General features: G+C 45.4%; 1 protein-coding gene across 3 annotated transcripts in view; it reads right to left on the reverse strand.

Moving 5' to 3' along the window:
• Positions 1-6,164: 6,164 nt before the first annotated feature.
• DTNB (dystrobrevin beta) overlaps positions 6,165-21,422 on the reverse strand; it is a 397,289-nt gene continuing 382,031 nt past the window's right edge. For 2 of the 3 annotated variants that reach the window (XM_084624545.1, XM_084624544.1), the window contains exons 20-21: positions 16,136-16,171; positions 6,703-13,797 (exon numbers count right to left, since the gene is read on the reverse strand). In XM_084624545.1, the coding sequence (XP_084480671.1) occupies positions 16,167-16,171 (5 nt within the window). In that variant the 3' untranslated portion in view covers positions 6,703-13,797; positions 16,136-16,166. Of the gene's footprint in view, positions 13,798-16,135; positions 16,172-21,422 lie in introns of all 3 variants that reach the window. The other variant, XM_084624543.1, reaches the window with a different exon arrangement.

The following is a 21,422-nucleotide window of genomic DNA, read 5'->3' on the forward strand; positions in this document are numbered from 1 at the left end:
AGAATGATAAAGATGGGAGAGTGAGAAGATGGAACACTTTTCTGGACACACCAAAAGCTGAACCTTTCCCACTTGAGGAGATAAGTGTATCTTCCTGGAATCTTTCCTACTGTTCAATAATACCTTTTGTACCTCCTTAGAACAAGTAGACTCTATTCCCATGAACCATCAAGAAGCCAAGCTTTGAGATGAAGAATCTTCAGGTTGGGGTGAAGAATCCAACCAGCATGTTGGGAAAGAAGATGAGGAATGGATGGAAGGCTGATTGCCTAATAGGCTAGGTGAATCAGGTCAGTATACCATATTTGTCTGGGCCACAGTGGGACTGTTAATATGATCCAGGCTTTGTTGTGCTTGATCTTGTTTATCACTTTCAGAATCAGGGGCGTTGGAGGAAACACATATAAAAGGCCTCTGGTCCATGGAATGAGGAAGGCATCTCCTAAAGAGAGAGGACCCAATCCCCCGCTCAAGGAAAAGTGTTTGCATTTCCTGTTGGTCACAGTAGCAAAGAGGTCTATTTCTGGAACTCCCCAAGCCAGAAAGATTTGACTGAGAATCCAATTCCCATTCGTAATCCTGGAGAAGTGCCTGCTGAGGTCGTTGGCTATCCTGTGGGCTATCTGTGGGCTGATTTCAATTTTTGAGATGAGATTTGCTAACATTGATAATCTGTCATAGAACCATAGAATATCAGGGTTGGAAGGGACTGCAGGAGGTCATCTAGTCCAACCCCCTCCTCAAAGCAGGACCTAATCCCCAACTAAATCATCCAAGCCAGGGCTTTGTCAAGCCTGACCTTAAAAACCTCAAAGGAAGGAGATTCCACCACCTCCCTAGGTGACCCATTCCAGTGCTTCACTACCCTCCTGGTGAAAAGGTTTTTCCTAACGTCCAACCTAAACCTCCCCCACTGCAACTTGAGACCATTACTCCTCGTTCTATCATCTGGTACCACTAAGAACAGTCTAGATCCATCCTCTTTGGAACCGCTTTGGAACCTTTTTTCAGGTAGTTGAAAACAGCTATCAAATCCCCCCTCATTCTTCTCTTCCCTTAGCCTCTCCTCATAAGTCATGTGCTCCAGCCCCCTAATCATTTTTGTTGCCCTCCACTGGACTCTTTCCAATTTTTCCTTTCGGAGCAAAGATAAGCCCTGACTGCTTTGCATCTAAGGAGGCTCCTATGAACTCTGTTCTTTGAACCAGGCTCAAAGTGGATTTCTTGATGTTGAGCTGCAAACCTAACTCACAGAACAGGAATCTCATCATCTTTATGAAGGCAAAAACCTCACTTTAAGATCAGCCCTTGAATAGCCAGACATCGAGATACGATTATCCCTAGATGTTGAAGGTAAGCAGCGATCACTTGCCAATACTTTTGAGAACACTCTTGGGGCATATGAAAGGCCTAATGGAAGAACTTGATACTGAAAGTGATCCTGACCTACCAAAAAACGCAGAAACCGTTTGTGAGATGGGTGAAGTGCAATATGAAAACTGTCATCTTGAAGTTCAAGGGCTGAAAAACAATCTCCCAGTTCTAACCCTAACCCGTGTCTTACTTATAATTCTCCTGCAAACACATCCCAGAATGATGTTTGCTTTTTTTGCAACAGTGTTATACTGTTGACTCATATTTAGTTTGTGGTCCACAGTACTCCTTCCTAGGTAGTCATTTCCCATTTTGTATGTGTGCATCTGATTGTTCCTTCCTAAATGGAATACTTTGCATTTGTCCTTATTGAATTTCATCCTATTTACTTCAAACCATTCCTCCAGTTTGTCCAGATCATTTTGAATTTTAATCCTATCCTCCAAAGCACTTGCACCCCCTCCCAGCTTGGTATTGTCTGCAAACTTTGTAAGTGCACTCTCTATGCCATTATCCAAAACTGATCCCTGCAGGACCCCACTCATTATGCCCTTCCAGCATGACTGTGAACCACTGATAACTACTCTCTGGGAACAGTTTTCCAACCAGTTTTGGACCCACCTCATAGTAGCTCCATCTAGGTTGCATTTCCTAGTTTGTTTATGAGGTCATGTGAGACAGTATCAAAAGCTTTACTAAAGATATACCACGTCTACCGCTTTCCCCCTATCCACAAGGCTTGTTACCCTGTCAAAGAAAGCTATCAGGTTGGTTTGATACTATTTGTTTTTGATAAATCCATGCTGACTGTTACTTATCACCTTATTATCATGTAGATGTTTGCAAATTGATTGCTTAATTATTTGCTCCATTATCTTTCCGGGTACAGAAGTTAAGCTGACTGGTCTGTAATTCCCTGGTTGTCCTTATTTCCCTTTTTATAGATGGGAACTAAATTTGCCCTTTTCCAGTCTTCTGGAACCTCTCCTGCCTTCCATGATTACTCAAAGATAATTGCTAATGGCTCGGATATCTCCTCAGTCAACTCCTTGAGTATTCTAGGATGCATTTCATCAGGCCCTGGTGCCTTGAAGACATCTGATTTGTCCAAGTAATTTTTAACATGTTCTTTCCCTATTTTAGCCTCTTCCAATCCTACCTCATTTTCACTGGCATTCACTATGTTAGATGTCCAGTCACCACCAACCTTCTTAGTGAAAACCGAAACAAGGAAGTCATTAAGCACCTCTGCCATTTCCACATTTTCTGTTATTATTTTCCCCTCTCATTGAGTAATGGGCCTACCCTGTCCTTGGTGTTCCTCTTGCTTCTAATGTAGTTGTAGAATGCTTTCTTGTTACCCTTTATGTCTCTGGCTAGTTTGATCTCGTTTTGTGCCGTGGCCTTTCTAATTTTGTCCCTACATACTTGTACTTTTTGTTTATATTCATCCTTTGTAATCTGACCTAGTTTCCATTTTCTGTAGGACTCTTTCTTGATTTTTAGATCATTGAAGATCTCCTGGTTAAGCCAGGGTGGTCTCTTGCCATACTTCCTATCTTTCCTACGCAGTGGGATAGTTTCCTCTTGTGCCCTTAATAATGTCTCTTTGAAAAACTGCCAGCTGTCTTTTATTGTTTTCCCTCTTAGACTTGCTTCCCATGGGATCTTACCTACCAACTCCCTGAGTTTGCTAACGTCTGTCTTCTTGAAATTCATTGTCTCTATTGTGCTGTTCTCCCTCCTACCATTCCTTAGAATCATGAACTCTGTCATTTCATGATCACTTTCATCCAAGCTGCCTTCCACTTTCAAATTCTCAACCAGTTCCTTCCTATTTGTCAAAATCAAATCTAGAACAGCCTCTCCCCTGGTAGCTGTCTCCAACTTCTGAAATAAAAGAATTGTCTCCAGTACATTCCAAGAACTTTTGGATAATCTGTGCCCTGCTGTGTTATTTTCCCAGCAGATGTCTGGGTAGTTGAAGTCCGCCATCACCACCAAGTCCTGGGCTTTGGATGATTTTGTTAGCTGTTTAAAAAAAGCCTCATCCACCATTTCTTCCTGGCTAGGTGGCCTGTAGTAGACCCCGACCATGACATCACCCTTTGTTTTTACCCCTTTTGTCCTCACCCAGAGTCTTTCAACAGGCCTGTCTCCTATTTACATCTCAATCTCAGTCCAAGCATGTACATTTTTAATATATAAGGCAACACCTCCTCCCTTTTTTCCCTGCCTGTCCTTCCTGAGCAATCTGCACCCTTCTATAACAATATTCCAGTCATGTGTATTATCCCACCAGGTCTCTGTGATGCCAGGTATGTCATAGTTGTATTTATTTACTAGCATTTTGAGTTCTTCCTGCTTATTCCCCATACTTTTCGCATTAGTATCCAGACATCTAAGATACTGATTTGATTCCGCCTCCCCCCACCCCCAGTTCTGTCTTGTCTCTCCTTTATCTCTGCTATAACAGCCCAGGCTCTCCTCAAATTCCAAACCGTATCCCAGGTCTCCATGTTCTTGACTTACCTGTGGGCTTTGGTCACCTGCCCCCTTCAAACCTAGTTTAAAGCCCTCCACACTAGGTTAGCCAGTCTGTATCCAAATATGCTCTTCCCCTTACTCGATAGGTGGGCACCATCTCTGCTTATCAGTCCTTCTTCCTGGAACAGCATCCCGTGGTCAAGGAAGCTGAAGCCCTCCTGGCAACACCATCCTCACAGCCAGGCATTTACCTCCAGAATGCAGCTGTCTCTGCCAGGGCCCCTACCCTTGACCAGAAGGATTGATGCCCAGCAAGAGATGCACCTCTTGAAGCCTGGAGAACCTGGCATACCCTGGGGCAATGGTTATTGTGAAGGGGGAAGGTTCCACCCTCCTTAACGTGAAAAGGGATCAAGAGAAATTCCCCCTAAACCACTTAATACAATAAAGAAATAAAATAATATAATAAAGAAAGATAACTAGACTACATTGTAGCCTTCAAATAGTAAGGCACACGAACGCTCCATCTCAGGCTGAGGCAGCTGAGAAAGACCTGAGAATGGTTCACCCAAGTTACCTTGCATAGCCTAGGACCAGGGCACGAGGAAGCGTAGGGAGCATGCATGGGCCAAAGAGGCAGTACTGCCAAAAATCTCCGATCAAAGGCGTAAGGGGCATGAGCACACCAGTACTGGAGGACCCACAGGACACTACTTGAAGAACATATTGTTCCAGCGCATTCCTGATCTTCATTTACTTTGCATGGGCAACAGGTGAGGCGCAAACATAGCTAGTTTAGAAGGATAGATACGATGAGGATAGGGACAGAAATGCCTGGATAGACAGGATGCTAAACAACTGCGGCAGAGCTGCTTACTACTCTCTGTTAAGGTTTAGTAAAACTGGTTACCTTCTTTACAGGTAATTGTATGCTTTGTAGTTTAATTTGGGTATGTCTAGCTGATATGGAGTTGAGCAGATTTCAGATGGGTACTCTACGGAATCTGTAATTAAATTATAGCAGGATCAGTTTAACTCCGCTCACTGGCCTACTGGTAAGGGTGGTAATCCTACCCTTTTTCCAAGATCTTGTACAAAGTTTTTAAAGGGCTTCAGTAGGACTGATGGATCCCATCTGAGGTCAGGCTACATGTACCTAAATCTAGACATGCTATAGTGCATTTGCTGCCCTTTAAAATCCATCCTCTCTTGTAGGGTAAATACTATTGATAGGGTCCTACCAAATTCACAGTTCATTCTGGTCAATTTCTCGTTCATAAGATTTAGAACATCATAAATGTAATGATTTCAGATATTTAAATACGAAATTTCACAGTGTTGTAACTGTAGGTGTCCTGACCCAAAAAGGAGGGGGGTTGGTTGTGGTACCGTTACCCTGACTTCTGCGCGGCTGCTGGCGGCAGCCCTGTCTTCCGAGCTGGGCGGCTGGAGAGCGACGGCTGCTGGCCGGGAGCCCAGGTCTGAAGGCAGAGTCGCCGCCAGCAGCAGCGCAGAAGTCAGGATGGCCTGGTCTGGTGTTCCCACCCTTACTTCTGTCCTGCTCCCTGCAGAGCTGGACCCTTGATCAGCAGCTGCCGCTCTCCGGCCACCCACCTCTGAAGGGAGCAGCGCAGAAGTGAGGGTGGCCTGGCACGGGATTGCCACCCTTACTTCTGCCCTGCTGCTGACAGGGCACTGCCCTCAGAGCTGGGCACCCGGCCAACAGCCGCTGCTCTCTGGCCGCTGAGCTCTGAAAGCAGCACAGAAGGGTGGCAATTCCGTGACCCCCCTAAAATAACCTTGCAACCCCCTTTTGGGTCAGGACTCCCAGTTTGAGAAACACTGGATAGAATAGCGTAAAAGCATACAAAAGACCAGATTTCATGGGAGGAGAGCCGATTTCACGGTCCATGACACGTTTTTCATGGCCATGAATTTGGTAGGGTCCTAACTATTGAATAACACTGAGCTCTGAGATCATCCAGGAAAGGAAGTATCTTGAAAGGCTGGGGCTTTAGGCCCTGACCCTGTCTAATGATCCTTACTGAGCACACAGATTAGTATGGAGTTGCAGGCTTCCCTGTCCCGAGCAGCTTTGGTTTGTTCCATGTGACCTGTATTAATGACAGATGTGCATGCTCTCCTGGCTCTGGTATTTAATATAAACACACAATGAACTGCAGGCAGATGCTTTCATTCTGCATGTTATTGTGGAGCAGTAAATTCATGTTAAAACATCTTCGCTGTTTCATGTACATCTCAAATCAATTTTTCTATGGTCACCACACAGACAAGAGACCCCACAAGGATGGGACTAATTTATTAAATATTTGGCAGATGACAGAACATGGCTTCCAGTTTACAGCTTTGTATTAGACACATTCCCAACATGTACAGAATCTCGTTTTTAACATTTATGTATGGAACACCCACACAGACATGCACTCAACCCCCCCCCCCACACACACACTCGCATGGACTTATTACACACACGCACACAGACACAGTTGCAAATAGTACAGCCATTCCACAGTGGTCTCGAATCCCAAGGCAGATTTCTATGCAGTACATGGAAGAAAAGGGTTTGGTCCCTGCCGGCTCGACTTGTGGCCACCAGACCGGATGCGAATGAGCCTGGCTTTGTCTACATCTAGGTGCTACAAGTTAGCAGGGTCTCTGAAGGAACTGGACATCCACTGAGCACACACACGCTGAAGTACTGTACGAGTGGCTGAAGCCAATCTTCTTCCTTTTATACATCACTGACAGAGACAGTTTATGTGGAAAATAGCACGAGGGAGACCCCCGTCTGAGGGTACGCTGCTCCCAGTGCAGACTGCGCTGGCTGGGTCATGAAACTCCAGCTTCTGGTACCCAGGACTAAAGGGGAACTCTGCTCCCACCTCAGACGTTCACCTCCCCAACAAACACGAGGTGACACTGGCTGACGAACCCACGATTCCATCACAGAGCTGAAAAGTTTAGCTAGGACCAAAAAAAGGGTTTGTTTTAAACAGCAGTTCCCTTCCCTTGTGCAATGCTGGGCAGGGAGCCGGGTCAGCTCTGGCTTTCCTCATGGAATCTGTTGCTTTGGTTGGCCCCGCCCAGACAGCAGCTCTATAGACATTGCCATGGCAACTAACCTCGCATGTTGCCGTCCTGCTTCCACACCCCACCCGGGGCTCCCTCCCCAGCAGGCCAGGCAGGGGGAAGCGCTAATTCCTTCCCTGGGAATGGCTACGCTTTGCCCAGCTAGCGAACGGTTCTCATTTTAAACCGGCAGGAAGATGCACTTCATAAAACCAAAGGAATTTTCCTTCCCTAGGTTAACAGCACAATGTACGAGCCTTCGCGGATTACTTGGAACATTTTATCATTCAATCTGACAGGCTGGTTGGCTGGGCTGAGCTGAGCGGACAAGGCGGTGCAGAAAGTGCACACCAACCTGTGTGTCTGGGTGTTCGCGCCCATCGCCAGGAAGGACGAGGCACCTGGGACATCAGAACCAGGGGACGGTGGGGGCTAGCAATGGAAACATGGGGGCTGATCTATATTTCTGCCCACACACATCATTCTGCTACACATCCTGGGAACCAATCTTCCCTGTAAACTGCATGCACATGGTGGGGGCTGGGGGGAGATGAAGGCAAGAGCGGGACCTGGAGTGTCTGTCGCACCCCTGGGATCAGGCTGGACAGTAAACAGGAACTGTAGTGATAGGGCCAGGACCAGGAGCAGCTATCCCTGGTGGCTGGCAAGAGACACGAACCTCTGGGACCTCCCTTCCCAGCCTGTAGCTGGCCACCCTCCTCTGCCCCCCTGCACTGAGTCTTACTCCCCATGCAGAGCGCGCATCCTGCTCCCCCTGCAATCCCTCCACCCCCCATTCAAAGTGAGCTTCCGCCATCTGTGGGAGGCATAATCTCCTCGCCACATCTCAGCCAGTTACAATCCTCAGACCAAGCCACAATTAATTGGGAGGCTTAGTCACCGCTCTTGTCTTTATGCTACAGTTCTGCACTGTGGACATACCTTCCGGTCACCTTCACTACACCTGTTTACACATAGCATAGTCCTTGGTCTGTGGCTGTGTCTTCACTGGAGACAGCCTCTTCTTTAATGAGTATCCATGTAAAACAAGAATTGGGGACATAGCCCCCCACCCAGCAACGAAGTTTCAGCCCCAGAGCATGTTCAAGCGTCCCTTACAAACAGAGCAGAGCCGGGATAAACTGTACTTTGTATGTGTGGCACTTCGGAGGGGTCATTTCTTAGAGAACAGAAGTAGGCCAGACTGCAGGAGTGACACGCACTTGGGTGCAGACAGGGAGCCCAAGGCCCCACCACACGCAGAGGTTGCCATAGTGAGGCTGTTGCCACCCTATGGCATTGCATTGTGAAGACAAGAATGGGTCCTTTTGGCCCCCTTCCACAAAAAAAACAACCCTTCACTGTTTTGTACAGTATTTGCTCAAAAAATGGGCCCTTTTCCCAGTGAAAACAAGGCTACTTTCAATTAAAAAATAGGATGGATTGAGCAGAGATGGCTGCAAAATATGAATTTTTGCCTGTTTCCAGCGTGAAAACAGGCATTTTGGTCAAAGCTCACCAAGACGTGAAATAGGAGGAGGGTGCAAAACAAACAGCCAACATTTCCACACCAAACATCACAGAGACAAGGTCACCAGTTGTTGAGCTTCACTGGAGACGGACAATGATTTCTGCAAAACGTCTCTCTTCTCCTGAGTACCTAGCCAGAGCCATGGCGATACTGCACATTAATGAGCAATGTGGCTTTGCACAATGGGCCTGATCAAAGCCTACTGAAGGTAATGCAAAGCCTCCCGTTGACTTCAATGGGCTTTGTATCAGGCCCTGTATCTTTTGCTCATGACTCTGATGTTATTACACATCCAGGAAAAAGTGTACAGGAACATGTGCAGAAAAAGCTCCACATCTGAAGGAAAAAAGGAAACATCTCTTTGGTGCATTTTTTCCCAATGGCAGCCTTTTGAAGCCGCTCAGGGGTGTGGAATGTCTGAAGGTGTCCCAGCAGAGATGGGCCAGAGGGCAGAGTGCGGGCGATACCTGCTTGACTGCAGTTCATTACATCAGTATCAATGCCGCATCTGTGTGGCCTGCTAGAGTTCTATAGGGTCTCTATATTACACACAGGATCAGAATTAGCTCTATTACATGGCTACTACTCCACTGACCTGGATGGAGTCGATCTGGTGTAGCAGAGAAGAATGTCACCCAGTCTCCAAAGGTTAAATTTTGAGTCCAGTGAGGACTAGCACAGATGGGTAGGACAGTGCTGTTTTCGCTGACATGTTAGAAACCGACTTAGTAAAGCGTGCGGGCATGTGTGACTAGCGTGGGGTAAAGCAAGGCCAGAGAAGACAGCCCTGTAAAATATATTAAAGCCTGGCCTGGAAGGTTGATCCCAGGGGCGTTAAGGCAGTTACTGCAAGGCAAACCATAGTTTATAAGCAGAGTTTCCAACGTTAGCATGTGTGAGTTATTTTCTTCCACATAACGGCATGTCATGTCACCACAGCAAGTGCTCTGCATTGGGGAGTGCAGAGCTATCCCAGGTGTCATGGCACATCACACAGGAATTACGCTGTGCTCACCAAGGGCTCGTCTATCCAGCGAGTTACTGCACGGCAAGCCACCGGGTGAATCTACCGCACTCCAGCTTGCCGCACAGCAACGTCCAGTGTGGGCGCTACTCCAGCACAGGGACTTTCACTGCGCTGAAGCCATGTCCCTGAGTGTGGCAAGCTGGTGTGCTGAAGATTCACACCCTGGCCTGCCGCCTAGTAACTTGCCATGCACACAAGTCCTGACATAAGTTCTCTCATGATGACATGCTGCAGGGGTTCCCAAAAGCTCTGGGCAACGGTACCCATTTAGTCACATTCAAAGCTTCCTCCTTCCCCTGAGCTGCTCATGCCATCAGGAGACGGGCATTTGGAGCAGTCTCATCTCCACAGCAGAGTGAAGGGAGAGCAAAGTGGCTGGAAGGTCGCTAGGAGGGCTCACCAAAGGTCTGAGTACTGAGTACCAATGAGCAGGACGCAGAGCTCCAGGTCCCCTCAGAGACATTCCTGTGTGACAGGTCATGACAACTGGCAATATCACAAGGTTGCTCTGCAGCCTCCTCGCCAGGTTCTCTTTAGGAATTGCTGGCTAGTGCTCCCTAGCAGCACTACGGCAACAGGATAAGGCTGGATGCAAACCTTGTTCCGGACTCAGCACAAATGGCAGTGAAGCTCTCGGGAGTGTACCAGGTTAATGAGGACAAATGTAACTGAAGTTTAGGCCTTAATGATCACACATGGGGAAATGGCCTTGGAGTTTGTAAATGACCCATTGGTGCTCTGCTTCCTGACACTTAATTCCCTAGTTCACCATTCCTACTTCAGGGAGAATTAAAATTGTAAGGTGCTTGGGGAAAAAAGCCACGTTTTCCCAGCTACTCTAGCATGAGAGTGACATACAAATGGCTTCTGTGCAAGAGGTGGTCAGGTAAACCAATGACATCCTCTCGGTATCACATCATGTAAAACAGGCTTACAGTATAACTGAAAATCAACCTGCAGACCCCCTCATTACAATAATATGAAGCATTTGCTGAATGCTTTGTAGACTAAAACATATGGCACTGTGGGTGAGGTAATCCAGAAGCATGGCACACAGGGTCACAATTAATATACACAGACTATGCACTGTCTCTGGCTGTAAAAGCCCATTGATCCTGTCAAGAGTTATACGAACAAAAAGCAGATGCCACAGCTTTCTGCAGAAATGACGTGTTTCACTGCATAGTGGAGCTTGCCTATTCAATCACAGAGTTCAGCGTAAAGAGAAGAGTAAGCCAACTCTCTAATTGTCTGATACAGAAAATGCTGTCACAGGTTCCTTAGCTGAGCTTACAACAGGCTAGGACGTGATCATTGTATTGTAATGTCTGCGGGCAAGTGAAATTAGCTTCCTGGAACTTTGATAGAGGAAATGCTCCTCCTTTTATAGTAGGCAGCAAACAACAAAACTAAGGAAGTGCCTTTGGTCCTGGTGGTGCTGCTCAATCGCTATTCCACTGAAGGGGGGTTATCATAACCTCTCGCTATCTGCAACCTGTGACCAAAGCACCCTGCCTGTCCTTCGGGATGGAGGGTGCTATAGATATGTAGCATCACCATCATCATACTATAGTTACCTCATCTCCCAGCTTCCACACACTAGGGCCTTATCTGTACTAGGATATTTCCCACTACAGTTACCACTAGTTCAACTCTACTGGTGAGAGCCCCAGTGCAGATAAGGTGGTGGCAACCACTGCTGTTTTAACCACTGTCATGTAGATCTGTTACAGTGTAGACAGCCTATAGGGACAGATAGTCCCTTTCTTGTAGGGAGAAGTGTATTCACCTCCAAGAGCTGCAAAAACTACCAGCTAGAGTGGAAGTTTCAGCCTCTAAATATTAGACTAATGGTGGCAAAAAAAAGTGAGGCGGTGGAAAATGAATAAAAAGGAAAAACTTAAAAAAAGAACGAGCAGCTATTTGGTTTGTCCATGTACCTTGCTTTCATGCTGTAATCATGTGACAGAAAAGCTGCAGTATGCACTGTTGTTGTAGCCATGTTGGTCCCAGGATATTAGACATGGTGGGTGTGGTGCTAGCTTGAAAGCTTCTCTCTCACCAACAGAAGTCGGTCCAATAAAAGATATCCCCTCACCCACCTTGTCTGTCTAGAAAAGCTGTAAATCATAGTCACTGGCTGATGTACAGCGTCTCCCCTTCCACTGTAACTCTCACCCAGATTTCTCATTTAGGGGAGAAAAACATATGTTTTCATTTGGAACATCCTAAAGGCAAAAACTTTCACCTACTCCTCTCCCAGACTTACTGTACCACATACTGCCTATTTCCAGCTTATCTTCAGCATCCACCAAGGCCTAGTCTAGTTCACAATTCATATTTCCTTCCACAAAGATTTCCGCACACAGCTTTGGCAGTGGTTATTGAAGTTAAATGTGAAGAGGACCTTTGCCTGTCTGAAAGCAGGCTTGGTGGGTGTGACAGAGTGATCCCAGGTACTTGATGCTGTTGCTGGTCTATTCACAGTTGGAGCAATGGAAACTTAGAATCATAGAATATCAGGGTTGGAAGGGACCTCAGCAAGTCATCTAGTCTAACCCCCTGCTCAAAGCAGGACCAATCCCCAATTTTTGCCCCAGATCCCTAAATGGCCCTCTCAAGGATTGAGCTCACAACCCTGGGTTTAGCAGACCAATGCTCAAACCACTGAGCTATCCCTTCCCCCCTTATCAGATGCCAGCATTTTACTAATCTGACCTTCGGCATCAAGGTGGTAAGTAGGGGAAGAAGTGTATGAAAATCAAGGACAAAAAAGAGGGTCCACAGTGAAGATACGATGAAGCCACAGTCAGAATGTCTCTAAGCCCCGATGGCCTCCTGTCTATACCGGCAGGTCCTTGAGCAGGCCACTAGCAAAACTTTCATCCTTTAAAATTCCAGCACACACATCCCTTTCTTGCATCTGTATAGCCGCAATCAGAGTAATGTCTGGGTAACGATTCAGCTAATCATACTGAAAGCGTACAAAGACAGCTACGAACCCTTCCAAGTGTGTGGTGTTTGGCAGGCTAAAGCTAACACACTGAACCAGGTTATCCTCACTTTTCTTTCCTTCTTGACAGCTCATTCACAATATTTATATTTGACTAAACTTGTGGCCACCATGTATGTTTATTTTCTCTCCCCCAAAGAGTTATAGGTACCTAACGAGCACTTTCCTCCCAGAACCAGCATTGCATCTCGGATGAGACAGGGAGAAAAGCTGGGAGTTGGTTTCAGGGTTTATCACTCCATTCCATTCATCGCCCTTGATAAATATTTATAGATGCATTAGGGCACTCAGCTCTTCTGCTAAAAATAACATTCCTAAGCACCAAGAAAAAAGTAAAATAAAATAAAATCACTAGTGATTGGAACTGATTACAATGTTTTCTAAGTAGCTACAAAACTAGAGTCTAGCAAGGATCCAGGTAGTAGTGAGTTTCAAACCTCCGACTACACAATGTTGTTATTTCTCCTTAAATTTAAATAAAAATATACTTGCTTCTTGCAAATGAATGTGCAGGCACTAATCTGAACCTAGCAGTGGTCATCCCTGAATTCCCTTGCTTGCCAAGAACCATTCAAGTAATTTTTAACAGAGTCTAAACGAAAAATACACAGAGTTGGGAATCCCCAGGAGGCATCTCATCCAAGTTTTATGGTCCTAATTACAGCCATTCCCCTCTCCTTGCTCTGCATTCCTCTACTCTTGGCATGCCCTGTCATTTACTCTCAGAATGACATGCAGTATCAAACACTATGGCAACCAAACATTAATAGACAGAGTGGTATTTTTAGAAAGTGTGTGTTTTTAAAGGATTTGTACTCAGAGTTCCCTTTGTATTACACACAGGAAAACTCAAACGGTTTAAAATCCATTTTACATGCACATCCAAGATCAAAGGTCATGAGTGAAACCACCAGCGCATGATGAGATGACACTGCTCGGGTAGGAAATCAGAAGAGATCAGTGCACTTTACAAGAGAACAGTTTTCTTTTGAAACCTTCCATAAAAACACTTTGTTGAATTTTTGATGGGGCATTGTCCGATTAGCATTGGCAAACACCTATGAAAATAGTACATGCAATAATCTAAGAGGAAAATGCCCAGAGGGAAAGCGCTTCAGTCAGTTAAAAGAAAGCTGCTTTCCCTTCCCTTACAGCAGGTGGTTGGTTGTGATCTTTCACAGTTGCACAATGGTGAATGTATCAGTTGAAACATGCCTCTTCCAAAGGATGTGGAGACTTCGTTAGAACATGAGCTCGCTTCATAACCCTCTGTGCCTGTGCCATTGGAAATACACACAACAGTTAGTGAGAAACACTTTCCATATGGACAGCATAATTCAAACTTGTGCATATGTTGTAAGGAAATGACAGTTACTTACCAGTAACTGGAGTTCTGCACATTCACATTCATGGGATCAGGGTTTCTATACTGTGAGCTTCCAGAATCTTCTGGCAAGCAGTGTCTGTTGGGGCCACTCACCCCCACCCCTGGAAGTGGGTCCAACCACTCTTCAGTTCCCTCCTAGTACCAGAATTCCTACTCTAGGACTGTCATGAACTGGGGAAACTGGGATGGGGAGTGTGAATTCTCCAGTCAGCAGTGCCAGGTCCTCAGTACTACACTAGGTCAGAGTCGAAGTGCGCTGGATCCTTGGCACCGGACTTAGCTGACCAGGATAGATCCAGAGACCTGCCATCTATGCCAGTCAGACAGCCTGTATGGAGAACATCTCTCCAAAGTCGCTGCTGGACTTACAGAAACCAGACTTAGACAACAGTCCGAAGAGAAGTCCCTGTCAGCAAGGGGGCGAGGCAGCTCTCCAGCCTTTGAAGGTCCTGATATTGCCCCTGTTGCATGGACTTTCCTCCTCTCTTTTACACAAAGCCTGACTGACTGCCAATCTAACTGCAAAAACAGCTTCCAAGGGGCAGAAAGAAGAAAAACCAACAAGGGAATCGTCGAGGACACTGGGTGGGATCGGAGCCCACTGAACTTTGTGTGGCCAGACAGAATGGAACTGGATTTACACCCTCAGGAGCCTTCATGAGGGGCAGTGAACAGCAACAACACCGCTCACCAGAAGATTCCAGAAGCTCATGGCATAGGTACCTTGATCGCACACGTGGGAATGTGCAGAGGCCACTTGAAGGAGAACAACTAGATTTTAAAGGTGACTTGTAAGTTATTCTTCTTTAAAAAGGGCTTGGGTCCTTTTTTGAGTCACCATGAAGGACACAGAAAGCCTGGAAGGGGACTGGTTGGTATATTTCTATTTGTTTTTTAATTTAGCAATGCCAGGAATGTCAGCTCTGGTCCTTCCCAGGTTTGCTGGAGGACCTGTTGGGGGCTGCAGAGGATTGTTAGCGTTCAACTTTACACGGATGGTTGAAGGTGTTGAATCTTTAACAGAGATGTTCTTCTCTCCAAAATGGTAGCTAATCATTGTAAGTAATTAGGTATTAACAAAAACAAACAAAAAGTGTTTTTAAGCAGTCTGGTTAACAATCCCCTCCCCTCACCACTGCTCGACTTTCAACCTTGTGATAACTCTCCAGTTACCAGACACGTTCCCAGGCTAAACAGGAGCTGAATTTCTAATGTAAAAACAACCCTCCTCCTCCCCAGAATCCTCCGCTGCTCTCAGGCTGCCTTAATCCATATAAAAACCCCAACCCCCCAAAAATGCACAGGCCCCATTTTTCTCCCATTGCAAGTCACCTTAGATGACAATTTTGGTTTTGCTGTGTGGATTGAGAAACTTTTTTCACACAGCCCACTGAACAGATGTTAAGGACTTGGGCCCACTATGTACATGGGCTGAGTTTGAACTGCTAACTTAGAAGATAAAGTCTGTTTTTCTCCTGCCCACTTCTCATAGCTCTAGTCCTCTGACCTGGTGTGGCCTGGAAACAGAAACCTGGAAATGAAAGACTGCATATCCCATTCCCAGTCCCCTGAGCTAACCACTTCTGGATTATGATGTGTGTCTCCCAGGTGATGTTTCTCTGCTACAGAAGTTCTCCCCTTTCCTCACTGAACATGGTGAAAGATCACCTTTTGTGGGTATGCCAAATATCATGTGACGGCCTCCTACAGGCTTTTCACATGGAGGAAGATAAAGATCTTATTCAGGTTTTTCAGGGGCATCATCAACACAGGATCCAGTCTTTTACTGTTACGGTTATCGCACCCTTCCCCACCACCTGTGATGTCCTTTTATAAGCTAGATTGTGAGCTCTCTGGGTTAGGAACTGTATTTTTACTGCATGTTTGTACAGGTAACTAGAGCAATGGGTCCTGTTGCCTGACCTAAGCCTCTAAGTGCTCCCGCAGCACGAACAATAAGAGAATAATGATCCTCAACCTGCTCTCACTGAAGTTAATAGAAGTTTTCCCACTAATTTAAATGGAATCATGATTGGGTTTTAGAGTGAAAACCTGACACTTTAAAGAGGATGTGCAGTAACAGACCAATGGGGAATATTCTCCATCTTGTACATGAATATAAATAAGGAAAAGAACAATGTCAGGTTATGAGTTAGTCAGTCATATCCGTTACAGCAGCATGAATGGAGCAGGGTCTTTGGGAAGAAGAAAGATCCCCATACTTACTTGAATTACTGTACAGTCTGGGTTCTTCCATCTAACCTGCAACACATGGGGAGAGGGGGAGGAGGGGGAAATTTATAAGGCAGGTAACTGACTGCAACAAAATGAAAAAAAAACAACCCAACCAATGTTGCACTTATAGGGCACCTCTCATCCCAGGAATGCAAACTTTACAGGCAATGAATTAAGTCTCTCAAACTCCTTTGGGGTATGGAAGGTAAAGAACAGTTACTTACCTTATAGTAATTGTCTTTCTTCAAGATGCGTTGTCTACATGGATTCCACTCTACGTGCACTCCATGCACAAGAGATCACATTATTTTGGCTGGCAGTGTCCATTGGGGCCAGACCTGCACCCTAGATGTCCTCACCACCCCCACCCGAGAGCATAAAGGGAAGAACAGTCCTAACAGCCCCTCAGTTACCTCACCAATACAGAATCCCAGAGGAGTAGGACTCCATAGTAGCAGAGAAGGAGGGTGGGTTGTGGAATCTTTGTGGACAACATATCTTGGAAAACGAGTTATCAAAGGTAAGTAACCATTCTTTCTTCTTTGCGTGATTGTCCACATGAATTCTACTCTTGGTGACTAACAAACAGTTATAAATTCATGGTACTCCCCATCTTGAATACTGCGTGCAGATGTGGTCGCCCCTTTTAAAAAAAGATATATTGGAATTGGAAAAGGTTCAGAAAAGGGCAACAAAATGATTAGGGGTATGGAACAGCTGCCATGTGAGGAGCGATTAATAAGACTGGGACTTTTCAGCTTGGAAAGAGATGACTAAGGGTGGATTCGATAGAGGTCTATAAAGTCATGGTTGGTGTGGAGAAAGTGAATAAGGAAGAAGTGTTATTTACTCCTTCTCATACCACAAGAACTAGGGGTCACCAAATGAAATTAATAGGCAGCAGACTTAAAACAAACAAAAGGAAGTGTTTTTTTCCCCACACACTGCACAGTCAACCTGTTGAACTCCTTGCCAGAGGATGTTGTGAAGGCCAAGACTATAACAGGGTTCAAAAAAGAACTAGATAAGTTCATGGAGGAGAGGTCCATCAATGACTATCAGCCAGGCTGGGCAGGGATAGTGTCCCTAGCCTCTGTTTGCCAGAAGCTGGGAATGAGCAACAGGGGATGGATCACTTGATGATTCCCTGTTCTGTTCATTCCCTCTGGTGCACCTGACCTTGGCCACTGTCAGAAGACAGGATACTGGGCTAGATGGACCTTTGGACTGACCCAGTGTGGCCGTTTTTATGTTCTTGTGTACTGTTTGCTTAGAGGTGGGTAATAGGAGTCCTACTTAACCAGTGACTTCAGGACAGCGCTACTAAAGCGGACATCCAATTTGGAAGTCTCTACCAAAGAACAGCATCTTGTGAATGTAGAACTGATATACATGTAGCTGCTCTATAGATTTCGGAAATAGGGACATTCTTCAAACAGGAAACAGAGGCTGCCTGAGCTCTAGGGGAATGAGTTCCAACATGAGGAGGTTGCTCTAATTTGGAAAACTCGTAACATGTTCTTATACATGTGGAGACCCATTTAGAGAATTTCTGAGAGGATACTGCCTTATATCCTATCTGCAAAGGCTACAAGGTGTCAAAGTCTAGGTGTGCTCCTACATGACTTCATCTTATTAGGGTAGTATGATTAGTACAATAATGCCCTTACTACTATTTCATGATGTTTAGCTTCCCCTGGAATTGAGTGAGTGTTAGGGAATAAAAATGGGATATGAATAAATTGGTTCTTGTGGAACTCCAAACTACCGCAGGCAGGAACATGGGATGAGGCCTAAGGATGACCCTGTCCTTATGAGACATGATATAAGAGGGACCCACCACAAGGTTCTCTCCCCACCCTTCGAGCTGGTGTAAAAAGTTATTTTAAAAGGTAGCTTTCATTGGTAAGTGGTGTAGGGAACAGTTTACTAAGGGCTCCAATAGGGGACATAAGAACAGTCACACTGCGTCAGACCAAAGGTCCATCTAGCCCAGTGTCCTGTCTTTTGACGGTGGCCAATGCCAGGTCAGGCTTGATAAAGCCCTGGCTGGGATGATTTAATTGGGGATTGGTCCTGCTTTGAGCAGGAGGTTGGACTACATGACCTCCTGAGGTCCCTTCCAACCCTGATATTCTATGATTCTATGATTCTTTAATCAAATGGAGAACGACATACGAAGAACCAATGGCACTGTTTTATGGAGCCCAAGTGCCTGGGATGGAATCTCAGCTCTCTGTGTGCCCCTGGAGAGAAACTATGGGAGGACTGATGTTTAGCTGCATCTTTCCTTTCAGGGTCTGAGGAGGAACAATTTTAGGTAGACTTCTCTAGCTTTAGGAGTTTGTTTTCAGTAGGAGCAACTTATGGACCATTGGCTCCGGGACATGTCCCTCTCCAAGACAAAACAAGCATTGGGAATGCCCATCTTTAAACGTCATTGAAGCTTCAGGTTTTGAACCCTAAGGATTTTGGTTCTGACATCGTATTAGAGACCCTCTGTGGGGAGTAGGGATAGAGGTGGTCCTGGCTTAAAAACTAAATATCTAATTTTAAAATGTTTGGTTTTTTTGGTGCCAGTAGCAAAAAGACTAACAGTACTAACTAACTGTACTAAAGACTAACTATCATCTAGGGCGCAGGCATGTGCTCATCAAATACTGCTGGCCAAACTCTCACGCCTGGGTGCGTGTTCACCCCACACAGGACTGGAAGGGGCTAAGGTGGCCAGGTAGACCTATTAACTGCACCTGCAGGAAGAGCCAGGAAGCAGGGAATTGAGGGCAAGCAGGTTCAGCTGGGCAGGAACAGGCATGGCCCATTAACACCTCTGCAGTCATAGGAGAAAAAGGGGGTCAGAGAGCTACAGATCGTTGTAATAAGCCATATATCCAGTGTCTCTGTTCAGTCCATGATTTTAGTATCTAGCAGAGTAATGAATTTAAGTTGCCAGGCTCATCTTTTGAAAGTGTTGTGCAGGTTTCCTTTGACTGCGAAATCCTTAACAAACATCACATCCACCATAATCTCTCCATTGCGGAGAGGACAGCCGTGAGGTCCCTGAAATCTAACCACTGGACAGTGATCAAAGCAGCAGACAAAGGGGGTTCCACTGTATTTATCAATCGTGATGACTACATTAACAAGGCCAACCCACAGCTGTCCAATACTGCCTACTATGAAGAATTTAGAGAAGACCCCACACCACAATTTACCCAGGAACTTATGGATGTCATCAAATCCTTCCCCCAAACAACTCCAAGAGAAACTCTACAAACACATCCCCCACAAACTCACCCAGGGACCTTCGACATGCTCCCAACATACACAAGCCAGGGAATCCTGGCAGACCCATTGTATCTGGCCACGGCACTCTGACTGAAGGAATATCAGGACTCATAGAAACCATCCTCAAACTACTCACCACAGAAAGGGCCAACTACCTCCAGGACACAACCGACTTCCTCCTCAAACTCTGCAAAATTAACAGCATCCCTCAGAACACCATCCTCACCACCATGGATGTCACTTCCCAATACACCATTGTCCCTCACAATGACAGCATAGCTGCCTGCCTCAAATATTTGCAAGTCAGTGGACAACCCCCTAAAGCCCCTCTGACCTCACACTACTGGTGGTCACCTGCCACCTCACACTGGAGCCCAGATGCAGTATCATCGAACAACTACAACCCATATGCGATGGGGACCCCATTCTGAAAGAAAACTTTCCTGAACCCCTACTTCTGGCCTTTAAACAACCCCCAACCCCTCCAAGCTCATCAGAAACAAGCTCCCCACAGACAAGGACACCAATTCAAAGTGACACCAGACCCTGTCAGAACAACAGATGCAAAACCTGCAGACATTTCTCCAGTTCTACAACGATCAGCACCTCACACTGCATACTTTTCAAAATCCATGGGTCCTACACATGCTTATCACAACATGTGATATACCTCATCCAGTGCACTAAATCCCTCAATAAGAATTATGTGGGTGAAACCAGACAATCACTCTGCTCTCAAGTGAACTCACACGGGAAAATGATAAAAGACAAAAACTCCCTATTCCCTGTGGGTGAACACTTTTCACAAAGCGATCACTCTATATCTGACCTCTCAGGCCTCATCCTCAAAGAAAACCTGCACAACACTCTCAAAAGACAAGCCTGGGAGCTTAAATTCATTACTCTGCTAGACACTAAAAATCATGGACAGAACAGAGACACTAGATATATGGCCTATTACAACTATCTGTAACCCACCAACCCCCTCTTTTTCTCCTATGACTCTACCTTGAACGGTTTCTTACAATAGATGCTAACGACTTATGTTAAACAATCTGTTTCACCTTGCATTTTGCTGTGATGCGGGGAGTTCCTTCCCCAGACCAGAAGAAGAGCTCTGTGTGGCTCGAAAGCTTGTCTCTCTCACCAACAAAAGTCCAATAAAAAATATTACCTCATTGACCTCTAATGGTAGCCCAGCAAGTCAAGAAGGACTGGGAATTATGTATTGGCAAAGTCAGTTCAAACATTAGCCGAGGGTTCATTGTGTACTGAAGGCATAGGCAAAAATGGTACCTAGAAGTTACTGCAGTAACTGGCATGCTAGAAATACATGCACAGATTAAAAAAAGATTAGCGAATGTAGGGTAAATGAAACAGATTACTGCTGGTGGACTCAAACAACTACTTCTTACTGTTCAGTGATGACTCATAAGAATCTTCAAACTCCCTCTCTTCCCCCTATTTTCCATGCAAGGTACATTACACATTTGGAAAAAGAGAGTGAACATCTAATAAGCATCCAAAATATCTAATTAAAGAAAAAGATTCTAGGGATAAGAGCCTTGTATGATTTAAAGCCAACACGATATTACCTTCAAAAACTGTTGATTTCACTGAAGTCAGATGTGTTATTGCTAGTAAAAGAAAATCCAAAAGCCCAAACAAGCCTATCATTTCAACTAGTGATGGGCAAACTTCAGAGGAGTCAGAGAAGCCCCAAACATCTGGCTGCTCCTGTAACCCTAAAACCCCCACAATACCAACTGGCAAAGGTTTTCACTATTCTGTAACAGCAACTCCTATCAGGCCTGACAAACTCACTACACCTGACACTGCTTTCAGAGTATTTACCCAAGTGTCTTGTGAGGTATCAAACTAAAGCCAACACCACACTGCTTATAATATTACTATGAAATGTATATACTGACATTATACAAGGAATCTTCTTTGCTTGTGTATAAAAATTATGCTTTCAAGTCTGTAACAA

Source organism: Lepidochelys olivacea (genome assembly GCF_965140295.1).
Source record: "Lepidochelys olivacea isolate rLepOli2 genome assembly, chromosome: 3".
NCBI classification, from domain to species: domain Eukaryota; kingdom Metazoa; phylum Chordata; order Testudines; family Cheloniidae; genus Lepidochelys; species Lepidochelys olivacea.